Raw genomic sequence first — 17,503 nt, 5'->3', positions numbered from 1 at the left:
GGACAGGTGGGGATGTGGTAGGAATATGGAATTAGTGTAGGATTAGTATAAATGGGTGGTTGATGGTCGGCACAGACTCGGTGGGCCGAAGGGCCTGTTTCAGTGCTGTATCTCTAAATTAAAAAATAAATTAAAGAAGCCAGCTGAATCACCAAACACCACAGACCAAATACCCCTTTTTTTTCTATGGACTCTAACTCAACCAATCTACCTTTCCCCACTCTGTAACCTATTTGTGTGTGTAAACTTCTAGTGTGTGTGTGAGTGAAAGTTGGCGCGTAGTTTATTATTTTTATTAATTTCGTTTACGTACAATAAAGTTAATCTCTTTCTTAACTCAAGAAAACCTGTCTGATTGGTTCTTGTTATGATCATAGCAAGTAAGTAATAAAACACCTCCTGAATTGGCCAGTACATCCACTTCAAGAAAGAATTAAACCTATTATGGTCAAACAAAGAGAGGGAAAAGAGGAAAGCCCTTCGATCCCTCTTCACTTGACCATAACAGAAATTTGGGGGCTCACGTCTGGGATCAATCCCAAAGGCAAATAGGAAATTGTAAGCAGGAAACCAAATTGATCCCAAGCAATAATTTCAAAACTTCAGTACAGGCTTTCTTGGGGTTTTCAGTGCTAGAGTAATGAAATGTCCACAGTCAAGGTCAGTCCCTTCCTAGAACTGAGTGAAGAAACTTGGGCCAGGTTAAAAGCCCTATCTATTGAATAGTTGATGAATGTAGCTGGGTAGTTAGGAAGCCTGAAATCCTAAAACTTGTGGTAAACTATTTTAATACTGAAACTGAAGAACCAGAGACAGGCTTAGACTCAGAAACAGGCAGAGTAACATTAACTAAGATACAGCTAGGACAGAGGAGACTAGAATTAGAGTCCAGAGAGAGAAAGAGAAGAGAGAATTCCAGGAAAGGGAAAAACAAAGGGCGAAGAGAGAAAAAGAAAGAGCGCTCCAAAGGGAGTTAAGGAAGCTTGAGCACAAGGAAGTTAAAGGAGAAGGTAGGAGTGCTGGTTAGTGATGAGGCAGAAAATAAAAGGTAGGGACAGAACATGTGAACATCATATTGTACCAAGGAATCGTACAAGAGTAGGGAAATTCGATAATAGAACAAACTTATCGACTTTGTATCTGAATGCACGAAGTATTCGGAATAATGTTAATGAGTTAACAGCGCAAATAGAGATGATTGGGTATGATTTAGTGGCGATTACTGAGACGTGGTTGTAGGGAAACCAAGTTTGGGAATTGAATATCCAAGGGTATTCAGTATTTCAGAAGGATAGGCAGGAAGGAAAAGGAGGGGTGTAGTTTTGTTAGTAAAGGAAGAGATCAGTGCTGTAGTGAGAAATGATATAAGCACTGGAGATCAAGACGTAGAATCAGTCTGGGTAAAAATAAGAAATAGCAAGGGAAAGCAGACCCTGATGGGAGTAATCTATAGGTCCCCAAACAGTAGTTCCGCAGTGGAGCACAGTATAAACCAGCAAATACTGGGGGCTTGTAAGAAAGGTACAACATAATCATGGGTGATTTTAATATGTTTTTTTTTTAATTCATTCATGGGATGTGGGCGTCACTGGCCAGGCCAGCATTTATTGCCCATCCCTAATTGCCCTTGAGAAGGTAGTGGTGAGCTGCCTTCTTGAACCGCTGCAGTCCATGTGAGGTAGGTGCTGTTAGGAAGGGAGTTCCAGGATTTTGACCCAGTGACAGTGAAGGAACGGCGATATAGTTACAAGTCAGGATGGTGTGTGACTTGGACGGGTACTTGCAGATGGTGATGTTCCCATGCATCTGCTGCTCTTGTCCTTCAAGGTGGGAGAGGTCGCGGGTTTGGAAGGTGCTGTCTAAGAAGCCTTGGTGCGTTGCTGCAGTGCATCTTGTAGATGGTACACACTGCTGCCACTGTGCATCGGTGGTGGAAGGAGTGAATGTTTGTGCATGGTGTGCCAATCAGGCGGGCTGCTTTGTCCTGGATGGTGTCGAGCTTCTTGAGCGTTGTTGGAGCTGCACCCATCCAGGCAAGTGGAGAGTATTCCATCACCTTTCTGACTTGTGCCTTGTAGATAGTGGACAGGTATTGAGGAGTCAGGAGGTGAGTTAGTCACCGCAGGATTCCTAGCCTCTGACCTGCTGTTGTAGCCATGGTATTTATATGGTTACTCCAGTTCAGTTTCTGGTCAATGGTGGCCCCTAGGATGTTGATAGTGGGGGATTCAGCTTTGATAATGCCATTGAATGTCAAGGGGAGATGGTTAGATTCTCTCTTGTTGGAGATGGTCATTGTCTGGCACTTGTGTGGCGCGAATGTTACTTGCCACTTATCAGCCCAAGCCTGGATATTGTCCAGGTCTTGCTGCATTTCTCACGGGCTGCTTCAGTATTTGAGGAGTCACGAATGGTGCTGAACATTGTGCAATCATCAGCGAACATCCCCACTTCTGACTTTATGATTGAAGGAAGGTCATTGATGAAGCAGCTGAAGATGGTTGGGCCGATGACAATACCCTGAGGAACTCCTGCAGTGAAATCCTGGAGCTCGGATGATTGACCTCCAACAACCACAGTCATCTTCCTTTGTGCTAGGTACGACTCTGACCAGCAGAGAGTTTTCCCCCTGATTCCCATTGACTCCAGTTTTGCTAGGGCTCCTTGATGCCATACTAGACTGGATTAATCATATTGACAAGGGTAGCCTCGAGTGAGAATTCATTGAATGTATTAGAGATTGTTTTTTGGAGCAATATGTTGTGGAACTAACCAGGGAGCAGGCTATTCTAGATTTGGTATTGTGTAAAGAGTTGGGATTAATTAATGATCTCATAGTCAAGAATCCTCTAGAGAAGAGTGATCATAGCATGCTCGAATTTCAAATTCAGTTTGAGGGTGGGAAACTAGAGTCCCACACTAGTGTTCTGGAGTTAAACAAAGGTAATTACATAGGCATGAGGACAGATTTGACCCTAGTAGACTGGGCAGGAAGACTAAAAGATAGGATAATTTAGTTTAGTTTAGAGATACAGCACTGAAACAGGCCCTTCGGCCCACCGAGTCTGTGCCAACCATCAACCACCCATTTATACTAATCCTACACTAATCCCATATTCCTATCACATCCCCACCTGTCCCTATATATTTCCCTACCACCTACCTATACTAGGGGCAATTTATAATGGCCAATTAACCTACCAACCTGCAAGTCTTTGGCATGTGGGAGGAAACCGGAGCACCCGGAGGAAACCCACGCAGACACAGGGAGAACTTGCAAACTCCGCACAGGCAGTACTCAGAATCGAACCCGGGTCCCTGAAGCTGTGAGGCTGCGGTGCTAACCACTGCGCCACTGTGCCACCCCATAATTGATGAGCAGTGGCAGATGTTTAAGGAGATATTCAATTCCTCCCAACTAAAACCGGTGCTCCGGTTTCCTCCCACAGCCAAAAGACTTGCAGGTTGATAGGTAAATTGGCCATTATAAATTGCCCCTAGTATAGGTAGGTGGTAGGGAAATATAGGGACAGGTGGGGATGTGGTAGGAATATGGGATTCGTGTAGGATTAGTATAAATGGGTGGTTGATGGTCGGCACAGACTCGGTGGGCCGAAGGGCCTGTTTCAGTGCTGTATCTCAATCTCAAATCTCAAATCTATTCCAGAGAGGAAGAAAGATTGTAAGAGGGGTAAAAAACATCCATGGCTAAGCAAGCAAGTTAAGGATAACATAAAGTCAAAGATTAAGGCATACCATATTGCAAAGGCCAGTGGCAGGGTGGAAGATTGGGGAACTTTTAAAGATCAACAAAGGGTTACTAAAAAAGTAATAAAAAGAGCAAAAGTAAAGTATGAAAGAAAACTAGCGCAAAATATAAAAACGGATAGTAAAAGCTTCTATAAGTATATAAAAGGGAAGAGAGTAGCTAAAGTAAATGTTGGTCCATTGGAGGATGAGACTGGGGAGTTAATTGTGGGGAACACAGAAATGACGGAGACACTAACTCAGTATTTTGCCTCAGTTTTCACAGTGGAGGACACTAGCACCATACCAATAGTAACAAGTAATGCAGAGGTTATGGAAAGGGAGGAACTTAGAACAATCATCATCACTAGGGAGAAGTACTGAGCAGACTATTGGGATTGAAGGCAGACAAGTCCCCAGGCCTGATGGCCTGCATCCTAGGGTCTTAAAGCAAGTGGCAGCGGAGATATAATATTCCAAAATTCCCTGGATGCGGGAAAGGTTCCAGTGGATTGGAAAAATGCTAATATAACGCCCTTATTCAAAAAAGGAGGGAGGCAGAAAGTAGGAAACCATAGACCAGTTAGTTTAACAGCTGTTGTTGGGAAATTGTTAGAATCCATATTAAGGAAGTAATAACAGGACATTTAGAAAGTCAAAACGCGATCCATCAGAGTCAACATGGTTTTATGCAGCGTAAATCGTGTTTGACTAATTTGCTGGAGTTCTTTGAAGATGTAACAAGTAAAGTGGATAATGGGGATCCTGTAGATGTAGTATATCTGGACTTCCAGAAGGCATTTGATAAGGTGCCGCACAAGAGGTTAATACACAAGGTAAGATCACATAGGGTTAGGGGCAATTTATTAGCTTGGATAGAGGATTGGCTAACCAATAGAAAACAGAGAGTCGGGATAAATGGGTCCTTTTCTGGTTGGCAAGATGTAATTAATGGGGTGCCACAGGATTTGGTCCTCAGGCCCAACTATTTACAATCTATATTCATGACTTGGATGCAGGCATAGAAGGTACTATTGCCAAATTTGCAGATGACACTGAAATAGGTGGGATAGTAAGTTGCAATAAAGAAATAAGAAATTTACAAATGGATTTGGATAAGTTAGGTGAATGGGCCAAAATTACTCAAAGTGTTTAACGTGGATAAGTGTGACGTTATCCATTTTGGTCGGAAGAATAGAAAGGCAAATTATTATCTAAAAGGACAGAAACTTCAGAGTGCTTCAGTGCAAAGGTGCATGAATCGCAGAAAGCTAGTATGCAGGTGCAGCAGGTAATAAGGAAGGCAAATGGAATTTTGACATTTATTGCTAAAGGAATAGAGTATAAAAGTAGGGAGGTGTTGCTGCAACTGTACAAGGCGTTAGTGAGACCGCAACTGGAGTATTGCGTACAGTTCTGGCCCCCTTACCTGAGGAAGGATGTAGTTGCATTGGAGTTAGTTCCGAGGAGGTTCACTAGATTGATTCCAGAGATGAGGGGTTTGTCTTATGAAGACAGATTGAGCAGTTTAGGCCTTTACTCTCTGGAGTTTAGAAGAATGAGAAGAGATCTAATTGAGGTATATAAGATGATTAAGGGGATTGACAAAGTAGACGTAGAGAGGGGCAATCTAGAACAAAAGGTCATAGTTTTAGGATAAGGAGTAGCAGATTTAAAACAGAGATGAGGAGAAATTACTTCTCTCAAAGAGTCTGTGGAATTCACTACCCCAGAGTACAGTGGATGCTGGGACATTGAGTACATTTAAGGAGGAGATACAGATTTTTAATTAGTAATGTGTTAAAGGGTTATGGAGAACGGGCAGGAAGTGGAGTTGAGGCCGAGATGAGATCAGTGATGATCATATTGAATGGCGGAGCAGGCTCGAGGGGCTGAATTGCCTACTCCTGCTCCTAGTCCTCATATTCTTAACTGATTAGGGGAAGACCCAATGCAACCAGTGAAGGCACCACTAGTGAGGGAGTTACCCCTAGCACAGCCCTAGCCCACATTTCTCCCAATTGATACCAAAGTTCAGTGAGGGGGATGTGGAAGCATTTTTCATCTCCTTTGAAAAGCTTGTGTTACGACTGAGGCAGGAGGAGTGCACTATTAATTCACCTACTTCTCCACAGGTCACAACACATATTTAAATTTTCCCACTGACCAAAACAGTAAATTAGATACTCTATTTGTCCCCAGAATAAAGCACACCACCCAGGTTTCTTTAATAAACAACAAAATGATATATTTATTATAAAGCAAGTCTTACCCTATAATGAAGTAAAACATACGCACAAATGGAAATATTAAAACCCCTTATTTTATCCTAGCCCTCTCTCACACACTCATGCACAACCAGTTAAACAAGAAAAAGGGATTTTGTTTACAGCTGTTACAAAGAAATTGAAGGAATTAAAAAAAAAAACTTAGACTGAAGAGAAGATATGGAAGTCCTTTGTTTTGGTGAGGTATCCCAAAGGCACATAGGTGGCTGCCACTAGAAATCTTCCAAGAACAGTTCTTTCCAGGAGATGTTGATGAACAGTCTGGGCAAGTTTTCCAGAGATGCAGCTGCAGAAAGCTTCACCTAGGTCTTGCGTCAGGTGTGCAGCATAGGAGCAGGAGTAGGCCATTCAGTCCATCGAGTCTGCCCCACCATTCAATATGATCATGGCTAATCATCCACTCCAATGCATTTTTCTGACACTATCCTCATATCCCCTTATATCATTGGTATTTAGAAATCTGTCAATCTCTGCTTCAAACGTACTCAATGACTGAGCTTCCACAGCCCTCTGGGATAGAGAATTCCAAAGATTCACAACCCTCAGAGTAAAGAAATTTCTCCTCATCTCTGTCCTAAGTGGCTTTCCTCTTATTTTGAAATTGTGTCTCCTGGTTCTAGACTCTCCAACCAAGGGAAACATCTTAGCTGCATCTACCCTAACTATCCCTTTAAGTATTTTGTAGGTTTCAATGAGATCACTTCTCATTCTTCGAAATTCTAGAGAATACAGGCCCAGTTTCCCCAATCTCTCTTCATAGGATCGTCCTGCCATCCCGGGAACAAGTCTGGTGAACCTTCGTTGCACTCCCTCTATGTCAATAATCCCTTCCTAAGATAAGGGCACCAAAACAGCACACAGTACTCCAAGTGCAGTCTGACCAAACTTCTAAACAATTGAAGTAAGACTTCACTACTCCTGTACTCAAATCCTCTTGTGATAAACGCTAACATATCATTAGCCTTCTTAATTGTTTGCTGCACCTGCATGTTAGCTTTCAGTGACTTATTGACAAGGACACCCAGGTCCCTTTGTACATCTACACTTTCTAATCTCTTACCATTTAAGAAATACTCTGCACATCTATTCCTCCTACCAAAGTGGATAACCTCACGTTTTTCCACATTATATTCCATCTGCCACGTTCTTGCCCACTCACTAAGTCTGTCCAAATCCCCTCCAAGCTGCTTTGCATCTTCCTCACAACACACATTCCCACCTAGTTTTGTGTCATCCGCGAACTTGGAAATATTACATTTGGTCCCCACATCCAAATCATAGATATATATTGTGAACAGCTGGGGCCCAAGCACTGGTCCCTGCGGTACGCCACTAGTTACAGCCTGCCAACATGAGAATGACCCATTTATTCCTACTCTCTGCTTTCTGCCTGTTAACCAATCCTTAATCCATGCCAGAATATTACCTCCTATCCCATGTGCTTTAATTTTGCTAACCAACCTCCTGTGGGGGACTTTATCAAAAGCCTTCTGAAAATCAAAGTATACCACATCCACTGACCTCCTGTATCAATTCTGTTATTAACATCCTCAAAAAGCTCCAACAGGTTCATCAAACATGATTTCCCATTCATAAATTCATGTTCACTATGCCCAATCAGATCATTATTATCCAAGTGTCCATTTTATCACATCAGCAACAAAGGTTTCAATTCTCACATATTTAATGCAAAATTTTTCAAAGATGCAAAGTTTCTGCAAACATTCAGGATTTCTTAAATCTAGGAGGCAACAGTACAACTTGATGCAGGATTTGCTTTTCAAGTGCAGAGATTCTTCAAAAAAAGAAAGAGATCAGCTGTCTGGCTTTTCTTCTGTTCTCCTGGCAGGTCAATAAGCAAACTCCAACTATCTGTTATTTAGCCAAACCAAATGGCTTTCATTTCAACGGTTCAAAATGAAACTAACTGTTCAGCAATCCTATGACCGCTATAAATGGTGGTCTGTCATTTCCTTGTAAACATCTGTCCCTTCAGGGCATAGTCCCCTGCTTTCCAGTAAGATTTGTTTACTGATCAACCTTCTGTTGACCTTCCTTCTAAGAAATACACGCAGATGCAGCTATGAGGAAAGATTGGATAGGCTGGGGTTGTTCTCCTTGGAATAGAGAAGGCTGAGAGGAGATCTGATTGAAATGTACAAAATTTTGAGGGGCCTGGATAGAGTGGAGGTGAAGGGTCTATTCACCTTAGCAGAGAGGTCAGTGATGAGGGGGCATAGATTTAAAGTGCTTGGTAGAAAAACTAGAGGGGAGATGAGGAAAAATGTTTTCACCCAGAGGGTGGTGATGGTCTGGAATTCACTACCTGAAAGGTTAGTTGAGGTAGAAACCCTCAACTCATTCAAAAGGAGTCTGGATATTCACCTCAAGTGCCGTAAGCTGCAGGGCTATGGAAGGTGGAATTAGAATAGGTGGATTGTTTTTTCAGCCGGCACTGACACGATGGGCCAAGTGGTCTCTTTCTGTGCCTTAAACCTTCTATGATTCTTCAAGATTCCAGCATCCACGAGATCCTTTTCAGTTTTTAAAATATTGATTCTCAAGTTTTAACTAAAAAATGGAAACCCTTGTAACACTTGCAACACAGTTGAAGTGGCCAGTAGATAGCTGGATACTGTTATTGCAGAGCAAACTAACAGGAAAAGCCCAGGAGGTTTATTTATAATTCATCAAATTATGGAGATGACTAAAAATGCTATCCTGGACGCATATGAGCTGTTACCGGAGGTGTACCGCCAAAAATTCCCAACTATTCGAAAGCAGCCGGAACAAACTTACACAGAGTTCAAAAGGGTTAAGCAACTTGATTTCAACCGATGGATACGGGCACTTAAGATAGAGTCCACCTATGAAAACCTCAGAGAGATGACCCTGCTCGGAGTTCAAAAACGTCCTTCCTCTTTCCATGAAAAAAATGTGTAGGAACAAAAGGTGCCAAGAGCCAGACAGGCAACAATCCTGGCCGACGATTATACACTTATTCACAAGCCCTTTCCTCAAGGGAACACCTTCCCTAGCCACCTCCAAAAACCTGAAAAGGATAGAAAGTGGGAGGGTGATAGGAGGATGAATAGCCATGGACAGAAAGGGAGAACTGGAAACACAGGGAGCCCTCCTCAGGCCAAAAGGAAGGTACTTAGAACAGGAGTGATGCCTGGAAGCCTGTATATTTCCATTGTAACAAGGCGGGTCAGCTTCAAGCTGACTGCTGGGAGTTATGGGGAAAACCCATAGGTTTAGTCAGGGTACACCAGACCAGTGCAGGAAAAGGGGCCCTGATGGAAAGCACGACTGACCAGGCTGTGGCTTTAACTGTGATAGTAAAACCCAATAAACCTACCACTGAGAGTGTAGGAAAACTTAACAAAATCCCTGAGAGTGACCAGGATCTTGTGTCCAGAGGAAAAGTGACCCAATATTCCTCGAGTGAGGCGAGTAAGCCCGTAGTCATACTTGGGGATACAGGGGCCACCCAATCCCTTCATCTGGGTAAAGACATGACCTTTCCCCCCAGAGAGTGCATTGAAAGCTAGAGTGCTAGTAAATGGTATTGGAGGAAAGTATATGCCCATACCTTTATACCGGGTGCACCTGGAGTATGACCTTGTTTCGGGACTGGTAACCGTGGGGATTGTCCCTAGTTTGCCTGTGGATGGGATCAACCCACACTTGGATAATAATCTGGCCGGGGCGAAGGTAGTATCTTCCCCAGTTGTTTTAGAGAGACCTAAAGAGGTCAGGGAGACAAGTAGTTTCAGGAAACGGTCCCTTGCATTTTCCCTGACTGTGTACTGACCCGGTCCATGGCCAAGCAAGCTGCATCAGAGGAGGCTGAACTGGCACTGCAGACAGATGACCCTACTGTCTGGCTATATGAAACTTTCTTTGGGAAGTTAGAGGATTCACCAAGATGTTGCCTGGGCTGGAGCATTTCAGCTATGAAGAGAGACTGGATAGGCTAGGGTTGTTTTCCTTAGAGCAGAGAAGGCTGAGGGGCAACATGATTGAGGTATATAAAATTATGAGGGGCATAGATAGGGTAGATAGGAAGAAACTTTTTCCCTTAGCGGAGGGTTCAATAACCAGGGGGCATAGATTTAAGGTAAGGGGTAGGAAGTTTAGAGGGGATTTGAGGAAAACAATTTTCACCCAGAGGGTGGTTGGAATCTGGAACACACTTTCTGAAGGAGTGGTAGAGGCAGGAACCCTCATAACATTTAAGAAGTATTTAGATGAGCACTTGAAATGCCATAGCATACAAGGCTACGGGCCAAGTGCTGGAAAATGGGATTAGAATAGGTAGTTGCTTAATGGCCGCACAGACACGATGGGCCGAAGGGCCTGTTTCTGTGCTGTATGACTATGACCCAAATGATGGATTAAGCAGGTCTTCCTTCATCGAGGCTCAGCAAGCCGACCCTGGGTTAAAAATGTTAGTACAGGCTGCTCAAACTGAAGCTGAGGGAGTTCCAGAGTGCTATTATTTAAAGGGTGAAGTGCTGATGAGGAAGTGGAGACCTCCTCACAGACCTTCAGACAAAGTGGATTATGGTTCACCAGGTAGTGGTGCCACCAAGGTACTGTAGGGAAATATTGAGAATAGCCCACGAGATTCCAATGGCTGGACATGTCGGTATCAGAAAATCCCAAACCCGCATAAGACATCATTTTCACAAGGATGTGATGGAGTTCTGCAAGACTTGCCACACGTGCCAGGTTGTGGGGAAGCCTCAAACTGCAATAAAACCTGCACCACTAATTCCCAAACCATTCAGCAGATGCTGGTGGATTGTGTGGGGCCCCTGCTGAAAACAAAAGGGGGCTACGAGTATCTTCTCACCATTATGGATGTGGCTACTCAATTTCCAGAGGCTATCCCCCTAAGAACTATCTCTGCCAAGGTAGCGGTGGAGGGGCTAACCCAGTTCTTCACCCGATATGGGCTGCCTGCTGAGATCCAGTCAGATCAGGACACAAATGCTTTATCCAGTATTTTTCAAAGGGTTACAGGTAATTTGGGCATAACCCAGCTAAAGTCCTCAGCCTATCACTCACAGTCACAAGGGGCTTTGGAGCGGTACCACCAGGTCCTAAAGACAATGATCAGGGCATGTTGCTCTGAGTACCCCCTAGGGTAGGACAAAGGGCTGGGATTTCTTCTGTTTGCTGCCAGAGACCCAATGAGTCCACTGACCTTAGTCCCTTTGAATTAGTTTATGGACACGAGGTGAGAGGTCCTCTAAAACTAATCAAGGAGAGGTTTTGGGGACACAGGGACAAATCTTACCTGTTAGACTACACATCCATGTTCCGAGAATGACTCATAAGAGCCTGTGCGGTGGCTCAGGACCATGTAAAAACCTCCCAGACAACTATGAAAAGGCAGGCGGATAAACCTGCCAAGGCCAGAGACCATGTATTAGTGCTATTACCAGTGCAGGGTGAACCATTGAAAGCCTGGCTCAGTGGCCCATACAGAGTAATAAAGAGAATTAGCCATGTGAATTATATAATTGACACCCCAGATCCTAGGGCTCCTTGATGCTACACTCAGTCAAATGCTGCCTTGGTATCAAGGGTAGTCACTCTCACTTCACCTCTGGAATTCAACTCTATTGTCTATATTTGGATCAAAGCTGTGATGAGGTCTGGAGCTGAGTGGTCCTGGTGGAGTGAGCAGGTTATTGCTGAGTAAGAAGAACGTGAAATGAAGAAGCACTTCTTCACAAAAAGGGTATTTTAAATGCTGGGGGTTAATTGAAAATTTTAAGACAGAGACCAATAGATTTTTTGGGTAAGGGTATTGAGAAATATAGAGCAAAGGCAGGGAAATGGCATTGAAGTACAGATCAGCCATGATTTAATTGAATGATGTAGCAGGACCGAGAGGCTGAACGGCTTCCTCCTGTTTGTATGTAACAGGCACGAAGACCTCAGTGGCCTCCGCCTGTTCCTATCTACTCTGTAAATGGCATCTTTTTGTGGGTAACTAATTCTTGTTCAATAGGATTTGGGAATACTCCACATATGGAGACTGGGAAAGTGGACAAGGACAGAGCTGACTTCCTGTTGGCATTCCTGAATTCTGTGGGATTGCAGACCCCAGTCCTGGTCAGTCCCTCGATGAGTGGTCGCTTCTCCATTCCATTTCTGATGTTTCAGAACCAGCGACTGAAGGGCTTCATCCCTATTGCACCTGTTGGAACAAGTCAATACAGTGCTGAGCAGTATCAGAAAATCCAGGTAAGCTGCTTTTCTTCATACCTTTGTCATTTGTGATTAATCACTTCTTCACCTCTGTAGTCCAAGTGAGCAGTAACCAAACTGTGGCCCGTAGGCTGCATGCACCTTGAGTACTGACAATCCAGCTGTTGAAGCCAAGGTCGCCCAGTCCTATCCTTTCTCATTTCTTATTCACTGGTTTCTCCTGCTTAAATTATGTAGTTCTGGATGTTTGGAAAGGGCTGTCCTCTGTGAATAAATCCCAAATCAGAACACCAAGATGTTTTAGTTTCAGTAATTGCAATATGGGAATTATGGGGGTAGATATTGCATTTTACAGGTATCCTTGAGGCTCCATGCTATGTACCCACTCTCTTCCAGAAAGCAGAAGAACCTGGGTATTCCTGGTCTAGGAGACCATTTTGGCCTTTTTATATTTCCCTGTGCCCATTTGTATGCAAGTTTTGCCTGCCATCCATACCTGAGACAATCACTTCTATTTTCTCCTTTTTTTTTTAATAGCAGAAAGTTTTAGTTTAGACAGGCATCAAAATCGGCGCAGGCTTGGAGGGCCGAATGGCCTGTTCCTGTGCTGTACTGTTCTTTTTTTTTGTTCTTTTTTCTTTTAACTCTTTACCCTTCCTAGGCCCATCTCTTATCCAAATGACTCCTTGCATTTCTCCTCTTTTGGTTATTTTGTATACCCCCCACCCATTCTCCACCCTAACCCTTCAACATTCCTCAACCTAGCACTTGAGGTGGGTCAAATGGATCAACTGTCAATAAGGGAATATGTAGGGAATAGTGATCATAGTTTCATAAGGTTCAAGTTAATTGTAGAGAAGGAGAAGGACAAGGAGCAATCTAGAGTAAAAATACTTAATTGGAGGAGAGCCAATTTCAGAGGGTTGAGAACAGATCTCAGATAAATTGGAATCAAGGATTGGCCAGCAAAACTGTAATGGTTCAATCAGCTGCCTTTAATGAGGTGATGGTTCGAGTGCAGTCGAGGAAAATTCCACGAGGGGGAAAGGCAAGACAAACAAAGTTTAAAACTCACTGGATGTTGAAAGAGATAGTGAGTAGGATGAAGCAGAAGAAGGGTGCATATAACAGATGTCAGGTTGAGAATACAAGTGAGAACCAGGCTGAAAATAGAATGTTCAGAGGGGAAGTGAAAAAGGAAATAAAAGTAACAAAGAGAGAGTATAGGAAGAGACTAGCAGCTAAAATAAAAGGGAATCCAAAGACTTCCAAACGCGTATAAATAGTAAAAAGGTAGTAAGGGGAGGAATGGGGCTAATTAGGGACCTAAAAGGGGATCCATGCATGGAGGTAGAGGATATGGCTGAGATACTAAATGAGTACTTTGCATCTGTCTTTACTGAGAAGATGCTGCCAAAGTCACAGTGAAAGAGAAAATAGTTGTGATACTGAATGGGCTAAAATTGATAAAGAGGAGGCATTAGAAAGGCTGCCTGTACTTAAAGTTGATAAGTCACCATAACTGGATGGGAAGCATCCGAGGATGCTGTGGGACGTAAGGAGAGAAATTGCAGGGGTGCTGGCCATAATCTTCCAATCCTTCCTAGATGTGGGGGTGGTGCCAGAGGACTGGAGAATATAAAATGTTACACCATTGTTTTAAAAAAAAAAGGTGTAAAGATAAACTCTGCAGCTAGAGTCATAGATTCATTACGACACAGAAGGAGGCCATTTGGCTCATTGAGTCCATGCCGGCTCTCTGTAAAACAATCCAGTCAGTCCCATTTCCCTGCTCTATCACCTTAGCCCTGAAAGTTTATTTCATTCAAGAGCCTATCAATTTCCTTTTGAAATCATTGATCATCTCCACTTCCACAACCCCGGTAGACAGCGATTTTCAGGTCATTACCACTTGCTACATAATAAATCTCTCCTCACATCCCCCCTGTATCTCTTGCTCAAAACATTAAATCTATGTCCCCTAGTCCTTGTCAGCTAATGGGAACAGTTTTTCTTTGTCTACCTTATCTAAACCGGTCATACTCTTGTACATCTCTATCAAGTCTCCCCTCAACCTGTTTTGTTCCAAGGAGAGCAACCCCATCTTCTCCAACCTAACCTTGTTGCTAAATTCTCTCATCCCAGGAACCTTGTCTGCCCATTTTGCTAACCTATCTGTGTCCTGTTACAGTCGATTGGTATTATCCTCACTGTTTGCCACACCTCCAAGTTTCGTATCATCGGCAAATTTTGAAACTTTACTCTGTATTCCAATTACTAAGTCATTTATATATATCTAAGAAGCAGTGGTCCTAACACTGAACCTTGGGGAACACTGCTGTCCACCATTCTTCAGTCTAAGAAAAAAACATTTTCCACGACTCCGTGCTTCTGTCCTTAAGCCAATTTTTTATCCAAGCTGACAATGACTCTCCTATTTCATGAGCCACAATTTTAACCAGCCTTTTATGTTACTTTGTCAAAGGCTTTTTTAAAATCCATATTGTTACGATTCTGTAGTTTTTTTCCGAGAAGAATGCTGTGTGCCTTTAAGGCTAGAAAAGGAGCATTACTGCTTTAAGGCAAAAAGCTCCAGAGACTGAGTCAAAGAATGCATTCTCGTTGCCCCAGGATACAGCCACTCAGAGACTGAGGATCGAGAGATAAAGAGTCGGACACAGACTATCAGCCAGAATATACTGAAGGAAAAGAGAGCTGTCTCACAGTTTATTTAAACCCTATTAATTATACTCTCAGAATTCTGATGTCAAGCCAGATTAATTTCTTAAAAGAAAATAACCAATTCATTTAACTACTGAACTGTAATTGTTGAAATTCATCGCTGGAAAAGAAGAGCATCAATTCAACTGTTAAACTCGATTACGGACTGTTCTACTGTTGAAGAACCCTTTTTTTCCCCCATTGGACGGCTGTCAGGACTTCAAGCAACCTTGGACTGTTCCACATTGGAAGATTTTACTTCGGCAGGAGCGTAAATATGCAAGAACTAATTTTTCTATTTTTAATATTTTTTATATCTTAGTAGTGTTTAAGAATTTAGTTTTTCTAATTAAACAGTTAATTTGTTGATTTAAAGACACCTGGTTTGGTTAGCCTCGTTCGGGGGTTAATAGATGGTACAATTTGGCAGGGTCTTTCTTTAATTTGGAAAGTATAAAAATGATATGTTAGGTGATCTGTGGAGGGACGGGACTGAATCAACAGTGCATTTCTCCCACCACAATCAGAATCGTATATTTTGATTGGGGACTTTGACTTGAGCGGTCGGTAGTGACAATATGAACAACATCCAGTGCTTTCTCCTCATCAAACTTCTGTTACTTTATCAAAAAATTAAATTAGGTAGTCAAACATGATCTGTTTTTACAAATCTATGCTGTCTCACCTGAATTAACTCAAACCTCTCCAACTGCCTGTTAATTTTTTCCTTGATTTTTTTTTTAAACCTTACTCACCACTGATGTTAAGTTGACCGACCTGTAGTTAATAGGAATGTCTTGCACACTTTCTTGAACAAGGATGTCACATTTGCCACTCTCCAATCCTCTGGCACCTCCTCTTCTAAGGAAGATTGGAAGGTTATGGCAAGCCCTTCTGCTATCTCTACCCCAACTTCCTTTAGCAACCTGGGATGTAAGCCATCCAGGCGACTTATCCACTCTAAGCATAGCCAGCTTTTCCAGTACATCTTGCCCATCAGTTTTCATCCTATCCATTACCTCTACCATCTCCACTTCTACCGATATTTTGTCAGCATCCTCTTCTTGAGTAAACACCAATATAAAGTACTCATTCAGTATTCTAGCCTTGTCCTGCATCTCTAAGCATATATCACCCTCTTTGTCCAAAATAGGCCCCACCCCACCTCTTAATACCTGCTTACTATTTACATGTCGGTAGAAGATTTTTGGGTTCCCTTTTATCTTGACTGCTATTCTCCTTTCATATTTTATCTTTGCTGGTCTTATTTTCCTCTTCTTCGGTCAATTTATTATATTTGGCCTGGTTCTCACTTAAAGAATTCACCTGACATGCATCATGCACCCTCTTCTTTTGTTTCATCATATTCTCTATCTCTTTTGTCATCCAAGGAGCCCTGGCTTTGGTTCCCTGTCTTTCTCTCTTGTTGGAATGTACTCAGCCTGTACCTGAAACAACTCTTCCTTAAAGATCACCTATTGTTCCTGTTATTCTTTGGTTCCAGTTTAGCCTGGCTAGATCCCCTCTGATCCCATTGAAGTTAGCTCTCTTCCAATTTAGAAGTTCTACTGGAGATTGTTCCTTGCTCTTCATTACTAATCTAAGCCTTATGATAAGATGATCACTCTTACACAAATGTTGCCCCACAGGGACTTTGTCCACTTGACCCACCTCATTTCCCAGTGCCAGATCCAGCAATGCCTCCTTTCTTAGTTGGACCAAGAACATACTGAACAGGGGAGTTCTCCATTTCAGAAATTCCTTCCCCTTCTTTCCCTTTATTCAAACATTATCCCAATCAATATTTGGGTAATTAAAGTCCCCCAATATCACCACTCTATAGTTCTTGCACATCTGTAATTTGCCTGCAGATTGAACACAAGAAAGGGGAGCAAGAGTAGACCATTTGGCCCCTCGAGCCTGCTCTGCCATTCGATAAGATCATGGCTGATCTGATTGTGGTCTCAAGTCTACTTTTCTGTCTACCCCCATAACCCGTGACTGTAATCAATCAAAATCAAAATTATCTGGACACGGTGGCATAGTGGTAATGTCACTGAACTAGCAATCCAGAGGCTCAGGCTAATATCCTGGGGCCAAAGGTTCAAATCCCACCACGGCAGCTGGTGGAATTTGAATTCAATTGATGAATACAAATCTGGAATTGAAAGCTAGTTTCAATAATGGTGCCATGAAACTATTATCAATTGTCATATAAACCCATCTTGTTCACTAATGTCTTTCAGGGAAGGAAATCTGCTGCCCTTACCTGGTCTGGCCTACACGTGACTCCAGATCCACAGCAATGTGGCTGACTCTTAACTGCCCAAGTTACTCAGTTGTCAAGGGCAATTAGGGATGGGTAACAAATGCTGGTCTTGCCAGCAAAGTCCACATCCCATGAAAGAATTGTTAAAAAATCTATCTAACTCAGCCTTGAATATATTCAATGATCCAACTTCCATTGCTCTCTGGGCACCAAGAATTCCACAGGCTAATGACCCTCAGAGAAAAAAATT

At 42.8% G+C, this 17,503-nt stretch overlaps 1 protein-coding gene across 4 annotated transcripts in view; it reads left to right on the top strand.

Annotated features, from left to right (window-relative positions):
* Window positions 1–17,503, top strand: part of abhd14a (abhydrolase domain containing 14A) — a 67,444-nt gene that overhangs the window by 23,658 nt on the left and 26,283 nt on the right. For 3 of the 4 annotated variants that reach the window (XM_068051336.1, XM_068051335.1, XM_068051334.1), the window contains one exon: window positions 12,064–12,299. In XM_068051336.1, the coding sequence (XP_067907437.1) occupies window positions 12,064–12,299 (236 nt within the window). Of the gene's footprint in view, window positions 1–12,063; window positions 12,300–14,894; window positions 15,236–17,503 lie in introns of those variants that run through there. The other variant, XM_068051337.1, reaches the window with a different exon arrangement.

This window comes from Heterodontus francisci, chromosome 19 (genome assembly GCF_036365525.1).
Source record: "Heterodontus francisci isolate sHetFra1 chromosome 19, sHetFra1.hap1, whole genome shotgun sequence".
Taxonomy (NCBI): domain Eukaryota; kingdom Metazoa; phylum Chordata; class Chondrichthyes; order Heterodontiformes; family Heterodontidae; genus Heterodontus; species Heterodontus francisci.
Note: the sequence above shows the minus strand (reverse complement) of the source record. Positions and strands in the feature narration are given on the sequence as shown.